Source organism: Alosa alosa, chromosome 21 (genome assembly GCF_017589495.1).
Source record: "Alosa alosa isolate M-15738 ecotype Scorff River chromosome 21, AALO_Geno_1.1, whole genome shotgun sequence".
Taxonomy (NCBI): Eukaryota; Metazoa; Chordata; class Actinopteri; order Clupeiformes; family Clupeidae; genus Alosa; species Alosa alosa.
In genome coordinates this window covers 19,097,111-19,123,934 of record NC_063209.1, presented here as the reverse complement: position 1 = coordinate 19,123,934, position 26,824 = coordinate 19,097,111, and the positions used below count along the sequence as shown (strand labels likewise).

General features: G+C 41.5%; 2 protein-coding genes across 6 annotated transcripts; both read left to right on the top strand.

Moving 5' to 3' along the window:
- The first annotated feature begins 171 nt into the window (after positions 1–171).
- On the top strand, positions 172–8,933 carry casp3b (caspase 3, apoptosis-related cysteine peptidase b). The gene is made up of 6 exons (XM_048232295.1): positions 172–556; positions 4,918–5,057; positions 5,240–5,368; positions 6,935–7,110; positions 7,505–7,622; positions 8,355–8,933. The coding sequence occupies exons 2-6, from the start codon at positions 4,994–4,996 to the stop codon at positions 8,579–8,581; spliced, it is 714 nt and encodes a 237-aa protein (XP_048088252.1). The 5' UTR covers positions 172–556; positions 4,918–4,993; the 3' UTR covers positions 8,582–8,933.
- A 988-nt stretch (positions 8,934–9,921) lies between these two features.
- On the top strand, positions 9,922–21,093 carry irf2 (interferon regulatory factor 2). Of its 5 annotated transcripts, none has more exons than XM_048232288.1 (9): positions 9,945–10,362; positions 11,430–11,522; positions 11,884–11,983; positions 12,511–12,687; positions 13,006–13,040; positions 13,839–13,938; positions 15,860–16,009; positions 17,831–17,874; positions 19,840–21,093. In XM_048232288.1, exons 2-9 carry the CDS (start codon positions 11,436–11,438, stop codon positions 20,119–20,121), a joined length of 975 nt encoding a protein of 324 aa, XP_048088245.1. In that variant the 5' UTR covers positions 9,945–10,362; positions 11,430–11,435; the 3' UTR covers positions 20,122–21,093. The 5 variants fall into 5 exon arrangements, with proteins under 5 accessions (XP_048088249.1, XP_048088250.1, XP_048088247.1 ...); XM_048232289.1 differs by having other exon boundaries at positions 9,948–10,362; positions 13,006–13,034; XM_048232290.1 differs by lacking the exon at positions 17,831–17,874 and having other exon boundaries at positions 9,933–10,362; positions 19,840–20,064.
- The last annotated feature ends 5,731 nt before the right edge of the window (positions 21,094–26,824 follow it).

Sequence of the window (26,824 nt, the reverse complement as noted above, 5' to 3'; positions counted from 1 at the left end):
TTGCCGGATCGAACCCCGACCAGTAGGCACGGCTGAAGTGCCCTTGAGCAAGGCACCTAACCCCTCACTGCTCCCTGAGCGCCGCTGTTGTTGCAGGCAGCTCACTGTGCCGGGAATAGTGTGTGCTTCACCTCACTGTGTGTTCACTGTGTGCTGAGTGTGTTTCACTAATTCACGGATTGGGATAAATGCAGAGAACAAATTTCCCTCACGGGATCAAAAGAGTATATATACTTACTTGATGGTTACAATTGGTTGTTTACTGATTTGTGTCTAGTTGTGATTAAAGAACTGCATCATTGCCATGCCATAGCATTCCTGAAAATACCCATGGTGCATTTGGTCTCTAACCTTTCCAGTGCTCTCACAGGGATGGTGACCTTGAAATAGAAAGCATGCAAGTTTTCATAGTGCACTTTTTTGGATGTATGAAGTTCATACATGTAGCCTATTCTGCAGGTTAATCTTCGTTGGGAGCATGATTGTAAAGAGGAATGTGTTTATTTGTATGTATTAGTCCACAGTGACACCGTATTTCAGTTGTACAACTCTCAAGGTAATATTCCTTCCTTGTAAGCAGACTTATGTGTGGTGAGGAAAAATTGTGATATATTGAAGGTTTGAAGATATTTTTAAAATTATAATCTCAACCCTTACTTATTGAACAAGTAAACCATAACCATAACCACACACATTTTAAGATGTAGACCTTTTAATACAGGGGTGTCAAACATAAGGCAGGATTCATGCGGCCCCCAAATGTTTTGAGTAGGAAGAGAAAATTAGAGGAAAAAATAGATATTCACATCCAGTTGTCTTCAACAATGTATAATAAGCAATATCTCTGATACATTGATTAAGTAGCCTAAGGGATAATGTATAGCCTAGAACGCCGGTCATTATGGGGAAAAAAGTCCCGACAGGGCGAACCGGTCTTGTTTCGCCCTGAAAGGACTTATTTTCCCATGATGACCGGCGTTCTATACATTATCCCGCTTATTATACGGCTACTTGCCAAAACGAAAAAATAAACTCCATGATATGTCTCTTTACACTCATTTGTTACCGTTTCGTCGTGGCTTTTGCTGAGAAACAAATAGTTCGCAACACACGCTGAACTTGAATCAAACATTCTTTAGAACACAGCTGATCAACCGTCTGCTTTCACTTTTGAATGAAGTTCCAAGCACAAACTCCGTTGCCATTGACAGCGGTCATTCTTGTTTTCAGAGGTCCTTTCCCAATAAATAATGACCGCTAGAACTTTTGGAAATCCCATTCAAGTCAATGGAGCATTCTACTTGCATTGTGAGGAGCCGTATAATAAAACCAGTTATTATACGGCTCTCCACAATGCTAGTAGAACGCTCCATTGACTTGAATGGGATTTCCCAACGTTCTACGGTAAAATAAATTCGCTGCAAACATATAATTACCGCTGTCAATGGCAACTGGTTTTGTGCTGCTGATCATATCACTCTGCAAGTATTCCGGTCACTTCTTGCATTGGAACTTCATTCAAAAGTAAAAGACGGTTGATCAGCTGAGTTCTAAAGAATGTTTGATTCAAGTTCAGCGTGTGTTGCGAACTATTTGTTTCTTAGCAAAAGCCATGACGAAACGGTAACAAATAAGTGTAAAGAGACATATCGTGGAGTTTATTTTTTCGTTTTGGCAGGTAGTCAGAGAGCTATAAAATATATAATGTATAGAACACCGGTCATTATGGGAAAATAAGTCCCTTCAGGGCGAAACAAGACCCCTCCGCTGGCGCGTCGGGGTCCGGTTTGCCCTGTCGGGACTTATTTTCCCCATAATGACCGGCGTTCTATACATTATCCCTTACTTAATCTTCAGTGTCCCGCCGGCGGGACGGTTACCCACCTCCCCCCAACATTCTAAATCAATTGTATGCACCATATTGTTATGTAGCATAGTAATGTTATACACCATTTGAAAGCTTTGGCTCTTGGGAATCCAAAAATGACAATCACGTACAATCCTGTATAGTGCTTTACATTCTCAGATGAATCTTATGTTTCAATTAAATTTGATCCAAAATGCCCCCCTCCTCCACTTTTGGTGCTACGCTGACCACTGGCTGCAGTGTAGCTGCAGCACAATAAGTAGATGCAACATATTGGGTACTGAAATATTCACAAGAATCCATAGAAATTGAATCTTCATGTTGTATTATCCAACATTAGTTGTACAGATGTGAACCAACAATGAATGTGTATAAGATAGAATGAACCAACAAGTAAATGCAAAAATAGACACTTTTTTGACATACAATCTAAATAGACACCTGACATACAATCTAAATAGTCCACCTTTTTATTGTCAGTATGCATTTTGGGAACCCAAAAGTCCTATGGGGAGTTTCCATAGGGCATTTTACAAAATGCATGAGCATACCTTGGCAAATAATGGTCCAAAGCAGTCATTTTTTATGCTATATTGATCTACTTTTGCACACAGCTTCACAAGACCTGGTGCTAGGGCTCAGTTGTGTTTCTAAGTAATTTCAAGTGACCTAGAGGGCTGAAATGTGATCAGTTTAGAGATATTTGTTATCCGGCAGAAATATAAAACAGTATTCTAGCCTCTGTACCAGTACTTCCCACAGCTATTCTGATTGTTCCCTAAGAAACTACAAGGTCTCAGCTTTTTAAAGAGACCAAGCATTTGATGGTAGGCCATACTAGGTGGGAACAGTGGCCTCTGAAGTAGGCACAGTGCAATTTCGAGGGGGAAAAGCCTAAACATGGCTATCCCATATGAAGTTATGGTCAGGCCAGTTTGCTGGCCAATTAAAAACAGGGATACTATGGTCCTTAAGGTACTGGAAGCTTTGGCACTGTGTGCAGGTACCAAGTCCTGTTGGAAAGAAAATCTGCATCTCCATAAAGTTGGTCAGCAGCAGGAAGCATGAAGTGCTCTAAAACTTCCTGGTAGACAGCTGCATTGACCTTGGACCTCAGAAAACACAGTGGACCAACACCAGCAGATGACATGGCACCCCAAACCATCACTGACTGTGGAAACTTTACACTGGACTTAAAGCAACGTGGGTTCTATGCCTCTCCTCTTCCTCCAGACTCTGGGACCTTGATTTCCAAAGGAAATGCAAAATTTACTTTCACCAGAGAACATAACTGGACCACTCAGCAGCCGTCCAGTCCTTTTTGTCTTTAGCCCAGACGAGATGCTTTTGACGCCGTCTCTTGTTCAACAGTGGCACAAGGAATGCGACAGCGGAAACCCATGTCTTGCATACGTCTGTGCGTGGTTGTTCTTGAAGCACTGACTCCAGCTGCAGTCCACTCTTTATGAATCTCCCCCACATTTTTGAACGGGTTTTGTTTCACAATCCTCTCCAGGGTGCTGTTATCCACTTTTTTCTACCACTTCTTTTCCTTCCCTTCGACTCTCTATTAACCCTTAAAGGTGTAGGTTTTTGAACGTTCTAAGTTCCGCAACAATTGAAGGTTCTAAAATTCTATGTTGAATTCAATGAACCCAGATATTCTTTAGAACGTTCATTTCTCAAACATTCCTGTCACACCAATGTGACGGTACTCCTTTAAGGGTTAATGTGCTTGGATGCAGAGCTCTGTGAACAGCCAGTCTCTTTAGCAATGACCTTTTGTGTCTTGCCCTCTTTGTGCAAGGTGTTTAATGGTCATCTTTTGACCTGTCAAGTCAGCAGTCTTCCCCATGATTGTATGGCCTGCAGAACTAGACAGAGACCATTTAAAGGCCTTTGCAGGTGTTTTGAGTTAATTAGCTGATTAGAGTGTGGCACCAGGTGTCTTCAATATCGAACCTTTTCACAATATTCTAAATTAATTTGGGGTTTTCATTAGTTGTCAGTTATAATCATTAAAATTAAAAGAAATAAACACTTCAAATATATCAGTCTGTGTGGAATGAATGTATAAATTATACAAGTTTCACTTTTTGAATGGATTATACTGAAATAAATAAACTTCTTTATGATATTCTAATTATATTACCAGCACCTGTATATATATTGCTATTACGTTTTAAACGTGTTAGGTTGTTTAGTTTGGGTAGAGTATTTTCCATAAACCTTGTATAGGGCCAATGTGGTTGAAATCCATTTACTAAATTGATGGGAAATGAAACCATTGGTGGAGCAATGACCTAAATGTAGTAGAAGCATAGTGCTGAAGTGGGAATGTAGCCTACACAGGCCTACACCCCACACTACTGCTTGTTCCTGCACACATGGACTTAAATAGATTAATGCATCAGGACCTTTTTACAGTTTGATTCAGTCACTGTAGTCCTAATCAAATGTGAGCTAGGTCTACTTCAGTTTGTTAGGTCAAGTGGTGCCATGGTAAAGCACATCAGTAGTGGTGCCTAACAAGACCATGTGCCTTTCTGATCAGCTGACACTCAAGAAGAAATTTAACTTTTAACTTTATGGGCAGCAAACTCAGTCACACAGTTTTTGACGTTGACATTGAGCAATATATGGCATAAAGCAAACAGTAAAATAAAATGGTTTCCTTTTTGGCGTTTTAAAGTCAAGGTGGCCTTTAACACCTATAAAGAAAACAAAGTGATTTAAAGAGGCTGGCTTATTTTGCTTTGGGGGACAGAGACAAATGCCAATATTTTTACAGCCATACCAAACTTTTGCTTAGCCTAATTTTAAACATTGACTGAATCGCTGTTAGATGCAAACATGGTTTGGTTAATGGAAAATAGGCTAGGAATAAGTAGCCTAGTCTAAATCCTGCATGAGAGTAAACTTATGTAGGTTACAGACGACTACCTGGCGGTTAAATCTTCTCCATCCTGTAACTCCTGATTTGATTTCACTTTTCACTATATTCATGCATTTTACTGTCATGTCATTGTACTCCATTGTCCATCTTGTAGCCCAGATAAGCCCTCAGGCCCTACAGGGAAGTCACAGGTTGCTGCTAAGCCTCCAGCTGATGTCTACCGTTACAACATGAATTACCCGTCCATGGGCCAGTGTGTCATCATCAACAACAAGAACTTTGACAAAAAGACGGGTAAGATGTTGTTTATAGGTTGAAACATTCAGTTAGTCAGATGTGAATCGGCATTTTGATTAGCCCTAAATTACCATTCAACAACGTACAAATCTGACCAATTAAATTTACAACATTTGTTTTTATATTTTCTGTTATTGTGCTACCACTGACAGTCATATTTTATCTGCTTTCCTTACAAGGCATGAACATGCGGAATGGGACTGACGTGGATGCAGGAAATATGATGAAGGTCTTTAAACAGCTTGGCTATGAAGTCATCTTCAAAAATGACCTCTCCGTAAGAGACATCAAGACATTATTATACAATGGTAAATTCTATTTCATAACACTGAGTTTATCTAATCTGAAAATCTAATCTGAAGTCATCACTTCACATACATACAGCACACTGCTTGCTACAGTAAGCCTCCTCTACATACTTGCTGCACACTGCCCCCCCCCCCCCCTACATACACAGCACATTGTCTTCAGGATCTTCTCCAACACACATCCTCTACATACTTACAGCACACTGCCCCCACCTTACACACTACACACACACACACACACACACACACAGTCACTGCTCCACTCCCCTCCCGCCCACACACACATCTTCACTGTCATCACTCACATACATCATACATACAGTACTCTGCTTGCAATAGTAAGTCCCTGCCCACCCCCCCCCCTACATACACAGCACATTATTTCATCAGGAAGCTTCTCCAACACACATCCCCAACATACTTACAGCACACTGCCCCCCCCCCCCCCAATACACAGCACATTGTCTCATAAGGAAGCTTCCCCAACACACATATTGCACACTGCCCTCTCCCCACATACACAGCACACTATGCCATCTCCCCTGTCATCCCCCCAACACACACACCAAGACCCCTGGCAGTTGGGCTAGCCCCTTGAGCCGTGGATCTGCCCAAGGTTTCTTCCTTGGTAAGGGAGTTTTTCCTTGCCCCTGTTGCTCTTGGGTGCTCCTTGTTGGTGCCCCCCACCCAATCCCAATCCTCCCCCACCTTTTTTATGCAGCCCTTGCCACTTAATCTACTAAACCCCTCTTCTACTGCACTTTTTACCCTTACATGCTCCTCTTCGTCATGATCTTCATCATGCTCCTCTTCCTCTTCTCCTTCCTCCTTATGTTCTCCTAGTTCCTACCTCAGAATTAAAGAAAGAAGGTTTTAAAATACAATCCTTGATGCTGGCTAAACAATCAATTGAACTGCCCTATAGTCTTTGCACCTGAAAGGTTGTCTTAAATTATTTAAACCTAGCCTAGAAATCTAGACGCGCCCGCAGGGCTAGTCTAGCAACTCTCCGTTGGCTTGTGAGCTCCAGAAATCGAAACTTAATCAGGCATTGAAATCGTGTATAGAGTCGTTTGGTGGGCTTAACATAATGATTGATGGCAGAGTTGCAACGGTTTGGCTTGAATTCCCTGCTACTTGAAAACAAATATCCTATTGCGTCCTATTGCGTGCAGAGGGAATTTAAAAATTCAACTGATTATCCCGCCCCTCGGACTGAGCACTGCGAACGGTGAGTGCCCAGACCCTACATTTTAATGTGGGTCTGGCTCGCCAGGCTAATTTAAACCTTTAAGTTTGTTGAATTATGCCTAGCCAGTGTTAATATGAACACCAGAGTCCCCCCCCCTTTTTCTTTTAGTATGCTTCGAACAAACAGCTAGAACAGCTAAGAGCAATTTGCTGAATTTGACAAAAGAACCCGAACCCTAACAGTGTATTGAGTTAAAACTGCTAATTTTACTTTCAGTAATTGCAATAAGGTGTGTCAGAGGGCGGGAGAGCCCACACCTCAATGATTTCTTATTTTAGTCATTATTGCTGACTCCAAAATCTGGACCCTGACAGTGTCCCAGGAGGACCACAGCAAGTCCGCCTCCCTTGTGTGTGTCCTGCTGAGCCATGGGGATGATGGGGTACTGTACGGGACCGATGGCCCCGTGCCCCTCAAGGACCTCACCAGCCTCTTCAGGGGAGACCGGTGCCGCTCACTGGCTGGGAAGCCAAAGCTCTTCTTCATCCAGGTACAGCAGGCCATTAGCAGGGCTTAGAGTTCTCAGGTTCTGTACTGGAATTGAGCGTGAGCTGGGTCTCTTAATAGATAATAATATATAATAGCTTTAAAAATGTCTGATAACTTCAGGCACATACAGTCAGTTGGCAGATTTCTTTTTTATGAGGGATAATAGATAAAGCAGCAGTACATTATGAGATACAATAAGGATAAGTACCAATTTTTTTTTAATTTTAAGTACAATATAGCCAACTATACCCATACAGATTGTCAGATCAACTCTGTCCCTGGGTTTTCGTCTGTAAAATCACATTAAAGGTTTGTAGTTGTGTTTCTCCTCTAATTGTAAGTGTCAAGATCAAGAAGAGCCTTGGTCAGCAGTACTGTTGTTTTGTACTTCCCAGGCATGTCGGGGCACAGACCTGGATAGTGGCATTGAGACAGACAGTGTGGCCGAAGAAGGATCCACAGAGAGGATACCCGTGGAGGCAGACTTCCTCTACGCATACTCCACTGTACCAGGTAGGATACGCCAGTGCATGCCCTATAAGTTTCATTTTTACTTTTTTTTCAAAACACTTACTCAATCAGTTTCTTGTTCAGTACAATTTAATTTTCAGTTTTTCAAACACTTGTCACTCACCAGTGCTTACTCAAGCAATTTCTTTTTTAGCTCAATTTAATTTTCACTTTTGTATATTATATTTGTATATGTATACTGTACCTGCCGCTTAGTAGTGCATGCATGCCCAATCAATTTCATTTTTATTTTAACACTTGTCACATAGCAGGCCTTCTGCCACTATACTTGCTTAGATTTGTGCCAGTTTATGTCTGCTTACATGTCATTTCAGAAATACAGAATATCTGCAGTGTACAGATACACAAAGTGTCTCAGTTAGGGATTTTCTCATGTGCATTTGCGCAAATTGTTACATGATTGTATTGTTGCCAACATTTGGGTGCTCAGCAGCCTTTTGTGGTACACTTAGAAATTCAATACTCCTATTTACTTTCAGTAAGTTGGCAGATGTTGGCAGATATTTTATACAGAGTGACTACTGTAAGTGAAATGAAACAGACACTTGGGAAAGTTGGGAAGTCCAACAAGGACAGGCACCAAAAAATACATTTTCTTTGCAATACAACCAAGCATATCCATACACATCGTCAGATCAACTATATCCCTGGATTTCCATCTGTATGTTTGTATTTCTCCTGTAATTAATTTGTTCTCATTCATATATGTGGCAGGCTATTACTCCTGGAGAAACACCTCAAATGGGTCATGGTTCATTCAGTCTGTGTGTGACATGCTTGCCAGGTTTGGCCGAGAGCTGGAACTCATGCAGGTCATGACACGGGTGAACCACAAAGTGGCGCTGGAGTTCGAGTCATGTTCCAATCTCCCGGAATACAATGCCAAGCAACAGATTCCTTGCCTTGTGTCCATGCTGACCAAAGAACTGTACTTCCCCTAGCGATGTGACCGAGGCAGATTACCATGGGATTACCATGGGGCTACTCTTTATTGACATGCTGAAGAATGTGTTCACAGAATACAGGTGTTAAACAAATGAACAATGACTGTTAAAAAAATGAATATAAGAATTAATGTTGCACAATGGTATACAACTGTTTCAAATCAAAACAGTTAGACAATTCAGCTGGAAATGATATAAAAATAAGAATTGGAAGACTATACTTGAAATAAGTCAAGCAGGGAGTTTATCAGTTTTTATGACCACCGCGCAGCGACGCGTATGACACATACTCACACAGTAGACATATATACGCATGCATGCACATGCACACACACACACAGGCACATAAACAGGCAAACACACACATGCACGCACACACACCCACCCACACACCCACACACACATAAACATAAACATGTACACGCACACATGCACACAATTCAAGAATTTCTCAGAATTATGAACAGGCAAGATGGGGGTGGGGTTGTATAAAATGTATATTACATGTGAAATCTATGAACTAATCATGTTTTGGTACTTGTTGTCTAGCAGATACCAGTGAGAATTGAGTGTGCATAATGCAATTCAGTGAGACAGTTAGAATCATATATGCCTTTCAGCGTGACTTATTTTTGTGGAAAACGTGCTGGACTGGGCGGTGGTCATATTTTGTACCGCTCTGCGGTACATCTAGTTTTTTATTGTGTTAGTTATGGCACTGTTGTCTGACCATATGTTAGTTAGTTAGTTATGTGCAGATCTACATGTTGGCATTAGCTATTTGTTAATTTATGGGTGGAATGAATGATATAATATTCAGGGGTGACATATCTTGACATCAGTGGGCGGAGCAGCATGGTGTGCTCTGTAAGATAACACAGTGCAGGGCAGAGCTGCAGGGGAAAGACAAGTCGTAAAAGGGACCAAACTGACACCAACAGAACTGGTTATACTCATCTTGCACACAAACACTAAACAGAAATGAATGTGTACTTTCAGTTGACTACTACAAACTGTGAATGTGCCAAGTTCCATTAAAAATGAACCATTTCAATTTGAACATAATAATTGTGTGACTGTTTTATTAAAATGTGTTAATAGACAAGCTGTGGACTACTTGATGGTTACAATTGGTTGGTTACTGATTTGTGTCTAGGTGTGATTAAAGAACTGCATCATTATCATGCCATAGCATTCCTGAACATATATGATGCATATGGTCCCTAACTTTTCCAGTACTCTCACAGGAATGGGGCTTGAAATAGAATGCATGCAAGTTTGCTAAGTGCACTTTTTGGTTGTATGTAGTTCATGCAGCCTATTCTGCAGATCAATCTTCATTGGGAGCATGATTATGATGAGGTAGCCTACTGTAGCCTATGTGAAAAACACATATGAATGCGAATGCCTCTAAATTGGCAAAAGATATCAGTAAAATTGCAAGGAATATTGAACTGTTTTAAGAGGATGCCTCTGCCTTTAAGGCAGCATCCTGAGAAACAAGGAAGCGAAAATGAAATTGAGTTTCGCATTACAGTGAAGACCATGAGCAGACTTCCGTGATCCTCATACAACGCCCTCTAGGTCCTCAGACGTCAAACAAACATTTTCGGGAGGGGATTTCCACAGACCAGTTTCCTTTACTTGTTTTGCTTTCGATCTGAAGAACAGAAATAGGCTCATTTAAGTGTTCGTTTTGCTATTGGAATTCACATATTTAACGAAAACTTCTGAGGACTAACGAGACCAACGGTGCCTTATCGGGGATATTTCATAAGGTAACGACATTTCCGCATGTCTTTATTTCTAGGAGCAACGATTATATTTTTTAGCCTAGTGTGCATCGGTCTAAGCGCAATCGAAAGTAAGGGAATGTTTTGATAGGATACACATCGGGAATTGTTATTTTCACTTTTGAATTGACTTGTTAGTTGTCACCCAGTTTATTCGTGAACTTCATTTTGGCCACAGACTGTCAGCTTGTCGACAGCGTGACTTGTAGAAAGAAGTTGTCAAAGCTATCGAGGCCAGAAAATGGCGATAATGTTACAGTTTAATATTGTAGGTTCTGGAATAGGGTTTGCAGAATTCTGTTATGCTGAAATACAGTGTTTGCAAGCCATGCTTTTATTGAACAAGTGCAGTTTGCTCGTTCGCTCTCCAACTCCGTCTGTGTGAATACGTGCGTGTGTTAAAATAGTCCCGTTGCGCCTTTTGGATTGCTATTAGCAGCCTAACGTGAGATAATCTATTTCAGATCAGTAGGCTACAGAATAACTGGGAAACACTAAATCAACATTTACGACTGTAGAATTAAATACCTTGTATTGTTCATTCTTCATGATCTGTGTAACAGGTCTGTTGGCTAGGCGGCCGTACTATCACACTCATTTTCTTTGTGGTTCTCCACATTGTTGCATGATTGCTTGTCAACAATTGTTCAGATTATTCTCAGAAATGTAGATTTAGCCTCGGGTTCTTCAAAGGCCTCCAACAGATCAGTGTGTCTGTACAAATCTACAAAGCCTTCCGATTAATTGCACTCTGAAAAAAATATTTACATAGTTTGTGTGTGTTTTAAAATGTTTGGCACAAGAGCCACAGCGAGTAGGCCTACATGCATTTTTATGTGCATTGACAAGCTTTTGCATTAAGAGTCTTTTGAGGAGACTAATCTGTGCTCGCTTCCTCCTATCTTGGATCTCTTAATGGACTGTAGAAATATGCACTGTTGTGGAAGCTGTCTCTGAACATGACATACCCCAGATCCTTATTCTCTCTCTCTCTCTCTCTCTCTCTTCCTCCCTCCCTTGCTCTCTGTCTTTCTAACCCTCATTCCTCATAGACCAAAATGCCAGTGGAAAGAATGCGGATGAGACCATGGCTCGAAGAACAAATCAACTCATGCAAAATCCCAGGGCTCAGATGGGTTAACAAAGTGAGTGCCCTATCTGTGACACCTGAAAGCAAAGCACTAGATTTTAGCCAATCATGCCTTCAAAATCTGCATCCCCTGTCAGTAGGCCTTGTGCACTGGCAGTGTCTCCCTCCAAAAAGAAAACTTAAAAAGACTGTTTGCAATACTCAGTTTTGCAATTGTTTTTGGTACAGTCTGTTTTTGTATCGTTTTATGTTTTACTCTGGGATGGTGCACCGAACCTGCATGTCTAAACTGGTCATTCTGGCTCGATATGTGTTAATTATTGTTGGGTGTGTGCAGGTAGCGCTGTCACTAAGCTCTCCTCTTCTCTCCTGTTTCACCCGTTGCTGCGTGTTGTTGTCTTGTGGTGTGGACGCAGGAAAAGAGGATATTTCAGATCCCCTGGATGCATGCAGCACGCCATGGCTGGGACGTGGAGAAAGACGCTCCGCTCTTCAAGAACTGGGCTATTCACACAGGTAGCCTACTGACACTGAGTGCCAGGGCACACATGCTCTCAGAGCACTTCATAGCAACATGTTTCTCTCTCAGCTGGCCACTCTACACATACTGTAGCCCCTCCTCCTTCCTCTCTCTCTGATACACATTCTCTCCATCTCTCCATTCTATATGCATACAGTACACAACATATGGGTATAATGTATACATTTGCACTGCATGCATCCTGCTCAGACTCATGCGGCTTTGCTTTAAAGGTAGAAGTGGTGCATATTAATTGAATATTAGATTATGTATGATAGATTTCAAAATACAAACAAAATTCAGGGGAAATGTGGCCAGGTAATAACAGATGTCATCTTATAAATGCTACTTTATGTTTGCTTACAAATGTAATATTTGAACATAATAATGAACATTTTCAGGCAGGTTAATTCAGGTTTCACAATTTACACAAAAGACATTCCAACTCTCTAACATTGTAATAATACAGTCATCACATGAGTTGAATCTTTCTTCTTTACTTATTTTTTTCTCTGTCACTCAGGGAAATATCAACCAGGGTTGGACAAGCCGGACCCAAAGACATGGAAGGCGAACTTTCGCTGTGCCATGAACTCTCTGCCCGATATCGAGGAGGTGAAGGATAAGAGCATCAAGAAAGGAACAAACGCCTTCAGGGTTTATAAAATGCTCTCCCCGTCAGAGCGACAATCAAAGAGAGGTCAGTAGTCTGCCATCCCTATCCCGCTATTATAGAAATAGAGCTTTTCACAGCAGTGAGAGGCTCCTCTGTAATACTCTATATAGCTCTAATCTACTGTACGATTCATAGCACACAAGTGATAAGAGATACTGTCAAAACAGCCGTAAACATAGTTGGTGATTAAACAGTGGTGGTGTTTATTGAGGTGGATTTTAATGTTTCACAATGTCTGAGTTGGACTTCTGCTTGTATATAGAAATTAAATTGCGAACATTATAGCATAGGTCTGCCTAATTCAGCCATCTTTCTTAAAAAAAATGTTTCACTTTTTTGCAGGCAAAAAAAGAAGTGAAAAAGAAGAGAAGGTAAAGGTAATGCAATCATGCACAGTGCCTTTGCTGTGCGCCATATAATGCAATCATGCACAGTGCCTTTGCTGTGCGCCATATAATGCAATCATGCACAGTGCCTTTGCTGTGCGCCATATTGTGCTGCTCCATCTATGACCCTTCTGTAAGGTGTTGCGTAGCAATGGTCAACCTTTCTACTGCTATTGTGATGGTGCAACGCGTTTTTAACTCTGTTGGCACTTGGCCCCTCTGTAACGCTGTTACTATAGCTACAGGGTGGGAAGCACACTATTCAACGTGTGAATGCCTCTCCACTGCTCTGGCACCGTAGTTGTAAAGTTGTAACAAATCATTTTGTTCCATAATTGTTTCATAATCAATATGTGATTTTTGTTTTTGATGCTAGGCAGAGATTTTGTGTCCATCACTCTGAAATGCAAACCCTTCGTTTATGATGGTGTGTATAGGGGTCACAGTCTAGACTTTCATGTTAATTCATGGATAATGAAACAGCTACCTGCCATATATCTGAAGATTAATGAGAAATTAAAAAAAGCTTTTGAAACATTACTGGCAGGAGCTCAAAGACAGTGATATATATAATTTATACAATATGAATATATATGTATGACCACATTACACTTCTGTTCACCAAGTTCTTGCTCTGTGGAATCACAAATGTTTACATATTAACAGACTGAGAGAAAAACCACCTGTGGGACGCTCTTGCATAGTAGCCCTGTCCCTCATGACCAACCTGTGGGACACTCTTTCATAGTAGCCCTGTCCCTGATGCTCAGCTGTTTGTGACCCTCTCAGATGGAGCCCTGTTCACCTGCCTGGGACAGCAGCAACAGCTTCTCCTACAGGCCAATGCACGTAAAAGAGGAAGTGCCACAAGATTATGAGACCCCACCAAGTGAGTACCATTAGCGACTACCTCTTTTTTCAGTGTTCTGCATTGGTTATGTTTGTTTAGGCCTGGTAAATATGACAGTGTTTCCTCAGGAGAACTATGAAATTATGTATTTAGAATAGCATCAAGGTGCAGTGCCAGTGTCCCAGTTTTATTCATACTACTGAGCCATATGTAGTTGGATATACTGTAACACTTAGTGTAAATATGCTCATGCCTCTTTTCTGTTTATATAATGTATTATTCAGATGTGAAAGAAAATTATTTTCTCTCGTAAGTTTGCTGGTGACTTTTTCAGGGATTGTTTGGATAGTTCCTTTTATCACTCTCTCACACACACACACACACACACACAGTCACACACACCCAGTCTAGATTTCTTCCCACTTTTAACTGAGGCATGTCTTCAGCAGCTCTTACTGTAATGTTTGGGTGATATGAGGTTAAGGCCAAATCCCTGGCTCCCATACTCCCAAAAGATGAAGAATCCCATCCGCTTTAGCAATATGTGATATTTAGCAATATGTGAAGGAAGTAACTGTTTTTTTTTCTCAACCCCCCCCCGAAAGTGGAATCATGCTTTACTGAAAACCGCTTGTTCCTCTTCCTGTTTTTTTTCCATAGTCCCACAATTAGGCTGTTATCTGTGCCAAATAAGAAGAGGTTATCTGCAACCCTGCAATTCTGGTGCAGCCACTAGTTAATGTGTAGCAGGAGTGTCCACTAGCCAGTGTAATAACGCGCTGGATTATGCACCACCGGCAGATGGTGACGTTGCTGGGTCAAGCTGTATGCTTTAATGCTGGCTGCGGGTACAGTGTGTTTGTGTGTGTGTGAGGGTGATTGGGCGCTGGGCTGGTGGTCATCTTGTGTCAGGGTCTACTTTAGAATTAAAAATTAAAAGTGGGAATGGCCTTTGTATCTGATCTAGTGTGACACAGGTCCAAAGGCTGCAAAGTCTTATCAGCAAAACAACTGATAGCAAAGAGCTTGTATGCATCTTTGTGTGTGTGTGTGTGTGTTTAAGAGAGAGAGCATGTGTGTGTTCTTATTTGTGGGAAGTGTTTTGTGTGTTTGTGAGTGTGGTGCTTTGTGTGCTTATGTTTGTGTGTTTACACATGTCTGTGGTGTGTGTATGTGTCTGTGTGTGTGTGTGTGTGTGTGTGTGTGTGTGTGTGTGTGTGTGTATGTGTATGTGTGTGTGTGTGTGTGTGTGTGTGTGTGTGTATGTACTTTCCTGTGTTGATTAGCCTCCTCTCCAAGAACATTTCCTCCTAATAATAGCCCTGACCACTTCCGGCGCCAAGGTCAAAACATGTTCAAGCCCCCCAGGTAGCCCAGCATTCATTCTGAGCATTGATGACCCCCCACCCCCCATACCAGAGTTGGGGGGAGGGCTCTTGGAAAGCATAGCGCCACCAATCACTTCACTCTGGAGGAAGTTGAATTACTACTACTACTCCTCATGAGACAAATCCAGTTTGGTTTACTAAAGCTACTTAGAAAAGGAAGTTCAAACTACTTTAAATAGTGACACCAATATATTAAAGTTTAGTTTTATTAATTTGCATCAGTAAGGATGAAAGAAAAACAGAGCGGGGCTTGTCAAAGGGGGTTTTCATTACAGAAGAGAAGCAACGGTAAAATTAAAATAATTACTTCCCTTTATGGAAAAATTGTTTTTGTATCAGTGACTACTGTAATTTCCCAACTATTATCAATTACATTGATTTTGCAAAATGTCTTCAGCTAAAAATGTAGCTATTTGAATGTAGTTGTAGTTATATGTAGTTGAACTGCTAGCAAGCTACTGCAAATGTAATTAACTGTAGTTTGTTACTCCCCAGTTCTGCCTAATACCCAGAATGCTCTCTGTTTGTTACTCCCCAATTCTGCCTAATACCCAGAATCCTCTCTGTTTTAGTGAGCCGCAGTCCTGAGGAGGACCACCTGATCATCAGCGACTTGCCGGACGTGTGTCAGACCATCGAGGTCATCACGGAGAACGAGGAGCAGTCGGTCACCTCCAGCCACCCCTACCCACTGCAGATCTCCCCTGTCTCCACCTACGGAGGTTTGGGCTCTAAACTCTATAAACTTTTGTTTTGTCTGAGCGCTGTTTTGTTTTGTTTTTTGTCAGAGAGTTTCAATCTGAAATGAGAATGTTTATGAAGTGTAACTGTGTTAATGTGTTGCCACAGACTGTGTGGGAGCAGTTTGTTGCCTAGGATGGAGGTCTTGGCCGTAGTTTACTGTTGCTCTGGCCTTTTAGAGCAGATGTCTTTGCACAGGGGTGTAGCTTCGCAAAAAAAAAGAATGCCATTAGTCAGAGAGTTGTCGGTTTCTAAGAGCTTTTTCCTGAACACATTAACTCTATATATCTTTCTCTCTCTCTCCCTCTCTCTCTCTCTCTCTCACTCTCTCTCTCTCTCTTTTTCTCTGTCTACGAACACACATTTGCCATCTAGTGAGACAAGCAAACATTGGCATACAGTTTTAAGGAGATTACCATGAGCTACATTCCTATACTTAATAATTCCACAAGTCCACACGCTGTCTGAAATAGAGTGGTAAGTCAGACTCACTCTAGACCAAACATGGCCTCTTTCCGACCTCTTGCCACCACATCTCACAGGTCAGGACATAATTGCATCAACTTCCTGTTGTTCAGCACGGTGATGGCCACAAGGGTTAATGACTGTTCCTTTTAGGTGTTTTCAAGGTCACTGCGTGCTTACTGTTGTTAAAAAAAATAAATGGCGGAATGGATCCTTTACTCTGCAGCCACCGTGATTGAAGAGAGTTAATGTACAATCAGGGAGTGGCTTCCGCGCCACCAGGACTGCAGACTTTAATCCCAAAGCCATTTGATGTCAGACAATACATGACTCACTGATGGCTGTCAACTCCGGAGGATCGGAAAGTACATTTCTGAGAGGCTGTTAAGCTGAAAAGAGTTGAAAAGTAGGCAGCAACCTCTGGCCACTTTGCCCATTTCTTGTTTTCATGTCGGAAATAGGAACTTCACTTTCTGTTTTCTAATTGATTTGGACACATTTAGCCAGAGGAACAGTACAAAACAAAAGATGAGCGCCCGCAGATCACCACACCGACCGACACAGTAAGCTCTGTGCATGGAGTCTCATCTCAGTACAAATAGAAATCCCGTAACAGTTAGAACAAGAATGCTTTCGGGATTTCCCAAAGCTGAGACGTGTGCGATGGAGCGTACTCTGACATTTGACATACGCATGCATCAGATATGGCCTCAGTGTTGGATATCACAGCAGTGTGTGGACAAGGTGTAAAGCAGCAACACAGACACACAGACAGACACACAGTGTTACTGCTCTCTCGGGTTACTCCTCTGTCTCTCTCCTTGACTGCAACGCAGCAGTGGTAAAGTTCAAGTCTGGCTGCCGTTCTGAAACAGATCTCCACAGACACGCGCAGCTCTTCTGGCAGCTGTTAATGGGGGAATCTGTTGGGGGGGGACAGCAAGTCATTCCTCACTGTGCTATGGCATGATGGAACGTGCCTGGTCATTTTGCCGAGAGATTGTTTTGCTCATGGTGGCTAAAATCTTTAGATCCTCTTATATGAGATACGCCAAAAATGGAGCAGAATTTGTTTTTTTGTTTGCCCCACCCTTGTACCTCCACACACACACACACACACACACACACACACACACACACACACACACACACACACACACACATGCATGCATTCGCATACACACTCACACACGCATGCACTCACACACACACACACACACAAACACGCAAACACACACACACACACATACACACACACACACACACAAACCTGTTTGTCAGGTAATCCTTGGAGGCTTGTTTTCATTCTTTGTCTCTGTTTCTCTTCTTCCTCATAGACAGCGACACAGACAGTGTGCACAGTGAGGAGGACAGTAAAGAGGTATGCACGATAACAAGATATTATCTCTCACCAAGTGAACAAAGCATACACTTGTACAAAGCTGCTAAAGCGCACAGAATCCACGTAGCCATGTAAAGGGGAACTTGGTATTTAGTATCCTATTCACTGCTCCCTATAGCCTAGACATTATATCTATCTATCTATCTATCTATCTATCTATCTATCTATCCTTCATTTCAATCCAGTGTCCAGCTCACTTCCACTAAAGCGTACATATGAATGCCGCACTACAAATGTGTGTATTGTTGAATACTACCATTGAGTACTATGTTGTATTTATCACCAGGTCCTCCACATGCAAAAGCTGTTAAAGTAACTATCTACTCACTAACACAATCATGTCAGAGACATGAAATAGGTCTAGACTCATATAAATATGTTGTAGTCTCAGTTTCCTGTCACAGATCTGTTGATTTACAGGTTTATTGTTGGGTTTGATGTTTGAGCCAACCTGTGAGGAACCGATAACAGATTATTTACTGCTCAGAATGAGTTTTAGTACTTGACCCTTCAGGTCTTGGATTCCAAAAATGTAAATGTCCTCTTGTTTCGGAGTCTAACGTTATGCAGGTTGATATATGCACACGTGTGCATAAATGTGCCACTGAGGAACTTCTGAGTTAAGCTTCAAGTTTCGAACCCTGCAGTAACTACTAGCAACAGCAGCATCTGCAACCTCAGCCACTATTCTCAGTTCCTGTGCTGCCTCCACACTACTGACACAAAACACAAAAAAACACACACGTAACAGACAAAGCCACTTTGTCTCACTTTCTAAGGCAAATGTGTTGCAGCATGTTTTAGAATGATTACGCCTCACACACACTGATTCATCTCTACCAAACAGAGCTAGCCAGTACCAGGAAAATAGAAACGGTTACCAGAAATTTCTCTCTCTATCAATTTTTTTTGTGTTTTGGCTATTGTTCTGTTACGGTAGGGCCACTCAAGCACAGTTTCCGTGACTCACCGCATGTCAAGAGCATAATTTTTGCTGGTAGTTTTGGCAAAAAAAAAGTAACAGTTGACAGAATGAACAATGGACACCATAAATAACCTGCGAGATTAGGGAAAGAGCTACTTAGTCAGAGGTCTAGCATGTGGTGATTTCAGGTTCAGGCCCAAATGCAGCAGGCCTTCCTGGGAGCAAAACAGGGAAAACAGCCACTGTAGACATGAGTAGCCTTACAAATTTGGCAAGAGTAATTGTGTGTGTGTGTGTGTGTGTGTGTGTGTGTGGATCTGTGGATCTGTGTCTGTGTCTGTGTGTGTGTGTGTGTGTGTGTGTGTGTGTGTGTGTGTGTGTGTGTGTGTCTCTGTGTGTGTGTGTGTGTGTGTGTGGATGTGTGTCTCTGTGTGTGTGTGTGTGTGTATGTGTGTGTGTGTGTGTGTGTGCGTGTGTGTGTGTACAGTACATGTGGGGGTGGCTCTGCAGGTTTAAGTTCCTCCACATTCCTCAGAGTAGATTAATCACTTTGGACTCAAGTGGAGGAAGAATGTCTTAACCCGATGCTAAGGGCACCACATGTTCACAGGCACACGCAAAACAAATGCATTTAGCTGTTTATTCAAATGTCACAACATTTATCTAGCAGTGAAAGCTTGCTGAACTCAAGTGTGTGTGCATCCCATAAGCAGCTGGTAGAGGCATAATAGCCAAAGTGCCGAATCTTGCAACTTCACTTCCACAAAACATTTGAGAGATTTTTTTAAGAAATATTTTTTTAATGATTTCTGGCTCAATACCTAGAGTTAAAGATAAATAAACATGTATATATTTTATATTTTATAATCAGCTCAGCTGAGATCTCTGTTGCTTAAGTATCTTCTAACATCATCCCTATAATTTATGAATTATTTTTTTTTAATGTTTTTATGTTCTGTACACACCCTTAGCCAACTGCCCAGCCTTCATTCTGATGGATACTTATCTTTGTTTGACAGGCGTTATGGCACCCTCTCCACAAGGTTCCGATGAGGAAGCCCACCATCTCTCTGCCCGGCATGGCCACGTTTGTCTCATCGAGCAAGACGCCCTTCTCAGTGACCATTAGCCAAGATCCGTTGCCACTGGTCTCAACAGGGGTGGGCCCCTGGCTCATCCCCGCCTCCCAGCCCAGCGCCATGCCAGGCCCCTCGGGGCTGGCGTCCACATCCGTCCACGAGACACGTGCCAGCGTCATCATGAAGACCTCCGACGTGTCCAAATCCGTCAAGAGCTGCTGAAGAAACCTTTGCTCTTTTTTTTAAAAACAAACAAACAAAAATAACATTACATAGGACCAGAGGGGCAGTTATGACCACCCACCCACCCCACTCTCCCAGGAGCACAGGACATGTGGTGGGGTGCTGGTTTCCTTAGGAAATTATGATCTAATGAACTCCCTGAGTCGGGCAGACTTTGCCAGGTCATATATGATCACAAGCACTGGCTGTACATGAGACTGTAGAAGATGGTGATGAAATGCAAGAATGGGGGAATATGGGTGTGTGACTCTACTGCAGAGAGGAATGCTGTGCCTCAAAAGCAGCCAGACTCAGGTGAGGTTGCTGGTTGGATTGTGAATATGTACATAACCTATGTGACGTCTGCATAATTGTGAGCAGCTTCTGCACCTTATATACGAGCATTTAAACGGGTGAATCTGTGGCCTATCTGGGGATTGTGCAAAACGTTATCCTCTCGATGGGGATACCCCTCTGATGACAGTCACAAAAACAAAAAAACAATTAGTGATTGCCTCAGTGTGGGTGTCAAAGAAAAAAAAAACTAAATGCACTCAATCTAAATTAATTTATCTTGGAAGTTTAGGTTAAGCCATTATATTTTTGTATTAAAGGGAATATTCTGCTTTGTATTGCTTCATTCCCACAGCCCCCAGTGGTTAAATACTGTTATATTTTTTGTTATTATTTTATAAAATGATACCTGGCAATTTAAGTTCTCTACTGTTTGTATGTGTGTGTGAGAATGTGTCTATTGCTTATTTGTGCCAATATGTTTTTGTTTGTTCATTTGTGTTGTTTGTGTCTATATATTTGTTAAATGATGTGAAGACATGTCTGTACATGTAGCCATGTGCGTTCATGAGCCACTTTAAATCCTGTGGATCACCTGTTCTACAAATCTTAATGGAAGATTTCTTTTAAATTTTGGATGTACCATGTTATTCTCTTTGTAATAAATGTCAAACACTGCTTTTTGTGTCCGTTTGTGTATCTACATCAATAAATTTATTTTGCCAAATGCACTGGATTCAAAATGCATTGAGCTGGATTTGTTTTTAGAGACAGGGTTTTCCCCTGAGAATATAATAACTAACAGTTCCGTTGGTTTCTTAAAAGCCTTTCTTTCCAGGCCAAATACCATAGCTTGCTACTACTATCTTGAAGTAGTAACTGAGAATACTCTGTGGCCCTTGGCAATAGCTCCACAGCCATTGCCTCTGTACCAGAATTTATGTGCAGTGCATGTGCTATCTTTTTTTCCAGCTACAGGCCAACAGGAAGGACCAGTCTTGTACCAGCTGCAGGGATACACAATTGCTGCATACTTACACAGTGCATGAACTGGTTAGGAAATCGAAGCACTTGCTTATTTGAAAATTGTGTAAAATTAACTTGTAAACCAAATGTTGTTTGCTAAATATTCAAGTGTGTGTGAGTACATGTAGAATTGCATAATAATAACCATAACAGTCTAAACAAACATGCTTCTGTTTGTGTTGTTTATGTTGCAACATGTCTGTTTATGTTGCTTTTTGTTTTTGAAACACTTATTAATCGTCAAAGGTCTTTGTGGGTTCATAGTTGCAAACTCATTAAGGGGCGCTGTGAATTTTAGTTCACCCTAGCCTAGGACACGGGTAACAGTTCAGATGTAATTTGATGCGGTTGGTGTTGGCTGGGGTGCAGAAGGGGGTTGGGGGGTGTTCGCGCCTTTTGGTTTCGGTTGCGCTTCTGCAACGTAGGCCTACGACGTGGATATGCACACACTCGCAGCTGAATGGAAAGTGGGAGGGAACAGATCTTTTTGGTGAACAACAGCTTATGGTCTCTCTAGGTCTAGGCTATATATAGAACATAGAGAGGTGCACAAGTTTTTGTTTTATACGTGTTCATTTCCCATTCCACATGGTAACAATCACCACGTTGTTTAAACTAGCTTCGACCTTCGCCTTAAAACACCAAGCACCCCCAGAGAGAAATAAGCACGTCTTCAATTGTAGTTGGCGCGGTAGGCTATTTGTTGGAGTAGTTGTTAACAATATTGTGAGTTAACAACTTCAGTGGAGAAGGATTAGAGAAGACCCTTTACATGTTCTCAGGCAGTCTGGATAACCGAAATAACAGAGTATTTACATCTGCACACACGATGGCAAAACACTCAGACAGAATCGCAGAACTCAGAACACATGGCACAGACTAGTGGCTGAAGAGGAAACTGTTTGCAACGCATACTGTGCATGTACACGTAGGCCTACAAGTGACGTGCGCAAGAGGGCAGCAGAGTATTGTTTTGGCGAAAATAAGTGAAATGGAGGAGAGGTGTCTTGCGCTCATTGGCTTTGCCTCCGTCAAATTTCCACTACTAGGCCTTATTTCATGTATGTCTATTTTGCCCCCCAAATATCACCTAATGGCCATTTGGTCCAAAGGGACAGTATATTTTAAAGTCTTTATATTGTGTTCATTGAACATTTTAATTATTATTTTTTGAAACTGAGATATTGAATGGTAGCCTATAGGCTACTCCCAACCACATTTTTCATAGTTTAACATTTCAGATATACACAGGAGAGGGGTTGAATTCCTTATACTGGTTCACACTGTGGCCAGTCAAACAACCAAGCCTACTATCAAAAACAAAATCAATAACAAATCAACATTTGTGGGCAAAAACATCACCAACAGAACAGCCTTCAAGAGCATTTCACTGGGGTTATTAAGCAGGCGCCTTCCTTCATGGGTATTTCATTGATTAAACCCATAACACCTCCAGAAGGCTCTACAGTGGTATGCTATGGGTATATGGTGTCCCCCCCCCCCCCCCACACACACTCATGATGGGTTCTCTGCCAACAAATACCGACAAATTCTTTGGTCACAATGTAAAAGTACATGTCATTACTGTAATTATGACCGCCGGCGCTTAAGCGGGATCATATAGGTTTAGTCAGATTTTTTTTTTTTTTTTCGCATGCCCAAATTTCCGTCAATGATTCCCGGGACACTGAAAGACACGAAACTTGGTGGGCATGTAACCCCACATGGATAGCATGGAACCATCGTTTTTCGTTTTGATCTGTAGCCCCCCCGCTGGACTGGACCTCCTGAAAGGAAGGTAGGGCAGACACAGTTTTCTGTGAATATCTCGAAAACCGTAGGGTTTAGGAGGACCATTTTTTTTTGTATGTTGATCTCAAGGGGCCATGTCAACCCATTCCATAACCACTCATTTTCATGTATAAGCCACCTAGTTAAACACAAAAAGTAAAAAATGAGGTGTTGTAATTGAAGGTATCTGTGACCTAACATAGTCAAAACTGCACGAAATTGGAAGTGTAGGATCATTATGACACCCTCTGTATGCACGCCAAGTTCTGTGGAATTCCGTTCATGAGGGGCCACACAATAAATTAATTTATGTTACTATACACCAACTGGCCTGTAATGCGTGTCCGTAGACAGTTTTCTGTGAATATCTCGAGAACCGTGGGGCCTAGGAGGTCCACCTTTTTTATGTATGTTGGTCTTAAGGGGTAGTGTTAATTTTGTCACTTATTTTTAATTTAGTCGTAGTCTTAGTCTTGTGACGAAATGTCCTTTTTAGTCTTTGTCATATTTAGTCATTCAAATATAATTTTTGTTAGTCAAGTTTTAGTTTAATTAAAAGTCTCGTTATTTTAGTCTAGTTTTAGTCAAAAGAAAACTAAAGGTATCTTAGTCTTAGTCAGTTTTAGTCAAAACATTTTAGTCTTTTTTTTATAACAAATTATTTCTGATTACTAGGTAGGCTATCTAGCATTGTGGCATAAAGCTTAGGTAGTTAGCTTGCTAACTCGGGCAAAAATACCCGGTGTTCTTGTTCCATGTAGTTTCGTGTTGCAGCCACAGGGTTGCAGCAACAGCACGTAGACTAGCCTACAGGAAAGCTGTTGCGCGTGAACTCATTCGGAATATTTTGAAAACGTAACAGCTAGATATTCTGTCTTCTCATTTTGTTGACGAAAATGAAAGAGATTTTATCTTAGTTTTTATTTCATGCAAAACATTTTAGTCTTGTCTTTTTTCGTCAACAATGATGGATATTAAGATAGTCTTAGTCAGTGTTACAGTTGTACAGTCGTTGACGAACATATTTCCTCTCGTCTTGTCTGACGAAATTAACACTATAAGGGGGCATGTCAACCCATCCCATTACCACTTATTTCATGTATAGCGCCACCTAGTTAAAAATTAAAAAGCAAAAAATTAGGTGTTTTCATCACAATATTTCTGGCTGACAAGGTCAAAACTGCACGAAATTAAAAGTGTAGGATCATTATGAAACCCTCCGAATGCATGCCAAGTTTTGTGTACTTTCGTTCATGGGGGGCCTTACAATAAAATAATTTATGAGTACATTTAGTGACGTACACCAACAAGGATTCCCGGGACACTGAAAGACCGGGGTACACAAAACTTGGGGGGCATGTACCCCCACATGGATAGCATGGAACCGTCATTTTTTGTTTTGATCTGTAGCCCCCCCGCTGAACTGGACCCCCCGAAAGGAGGGTAGGGCAGACACAGTTCTCTGTGAATATCTTGAGAACTGTAGGGCCAAGGATGACCATTTGCACAAACAGATACACACACACACACACATACATTCACAGTAATCATACGTATGACACATACTCACACAGTAGACATATGTACGCTTGCATGCACAGGCACATACGCAGGCACACACACAAGCATGCACACACACACACACACACACACACACACACACACACACACACACACACACACACACACACACTCACACACACACACACACACACACATAACATAAACATAACACAAACAATCAAGAATTTCTCAGAATTATGAACAGGCAAGATGGAGGTGGGGTTGTATAAAATGAAATTTACATGTGAAATCTATGAACTATTCATGTTTTGGTACTTGTTGTCTAGCAGATACCAGTGAGAATTGAGTGTGGATAATGCAATTTAGTGAGACAGTTAGAATCATATAGGCCTTTCAGCGTGATTTCTTTTTGTGGAAAAAATGTGCTGGACTGGGCGGCGGTCATATTTTGTACCGCTCTGCGGTACATCTAGTTACTTTATTGTGTCTATACAAAGCAGGGCTTCAAAGAATTAAGGGTTAAAGGATATATTTATTATCCTTGAGGGCAATTTGTCGTACAGACTCAACAAAATTCACACAAACATCAGAAGAGCAAAACTAAATGGTCAATATGTACATTACGCTTATTTAAAAGATCAACACCAGCCAGGATGAAAGAGTTCTTGAATCTGTGTGTCCTGCATCTTTGGAAACAATTTGAACTCCTTGAAGGGTAACTAAAAACAGTGGGATGAACTCCTTGAAGGTTAACTAAAAACAGTGGGATGAACTCCTTGAAGGGTAACTAAAAACAGTGGGATGTGCCTTCTTCAAAGACCTGAGTCCAGTCAGCAGTTCTCAAAGTGTGGGGCAGGCTCCACCAGTGGAGAATCAAGGCATGAAAAATTAAAAATTCATGACTGGGTGTATAAATAAGACTTGTGTTGCGCTTTGCGCCACGTTGCGCCGGGTGCACAATAGGCCCAAAATGTTTAAGAACCACTGAGTTAAGTCACAAATTTTTCAGCACACTACACAACACGCGAACAAAACCAATATATGTTTGTGGTTAAGTACACCAGTTGACTGGTGAAGAGGATTGTGAGGACTGATTCAATACAGTAAAACATTTTGTACAACTGATAAAAAAGAAATCCATTGCTAAACAAATCACATTACGGAGCCCCTGAAGGGAAATAGGAACTTATTGAGGCTAAATAATTATTTCCACTATGTCCCCTCTGGGGTTCCATAGGTCTACAGACAGTATCCCCAGGAGGCCTATGGAATGTGATGTCAAAGCACTGAACCTCAACATCATTGATAATTAATCAGTTGCTCTATGAATCTGAGAAAGTTGAGTTCACATGCAACCATCCAACAAAAGTATTGTCGAACATGTGTTCTTGAACTCATCTGGTTAAACCTGCCACAAGCACAATATTTAAGAAAGGTGATGTCAGATAGATAGATAGATAGATAGATGAATAGGCCTAGATCAGGGGTGTCAAACTCATATTAGGCAGTGGGCCAGATTTGTTGGAATGAGACCTCATGGGGGCCGTCATTGTCATGGTCATTTTCATTTCTCTGCATTGGTATCAGAGTGTTGTTAAATTATATACTCCTTTACTATACCCTCTCATGAGTGGGTATAGTAAAGACAAGAACAAATCATTTACTCGTCATATCCTGCTCTTTCTCTCTTGAAACACCCTACTTCCATGTCAGTTTTTTGGCCTCTTCTTTCCTGAGGATGGTCTGTAGTGCTAGGTTTAATCAGTTTATCACAGAAATTGCGTATTAGAAATTGTTGAAGACAGCTGGATGTGAATATATTTTCTTTCTAATTCTTCCTACTCAAAACATCTTGGGGGCCGCCGTATGAAACCTGCTGGTGGGCCTGATCTGGCCCCTGGGCCTTATGTTTGACACCCCTGGCATAGATAGATAGATAGATAGATAGGTCTAACTAATTTTAGTCGTTGTGATTACTATCAAGGCCCATCTGCGTCACCGTTTGCCCAGTGCATGGGTCTCTGAGTCACTCCTCTAGTCTCCGCCTCTAAATCTGACGGTTCAAGCG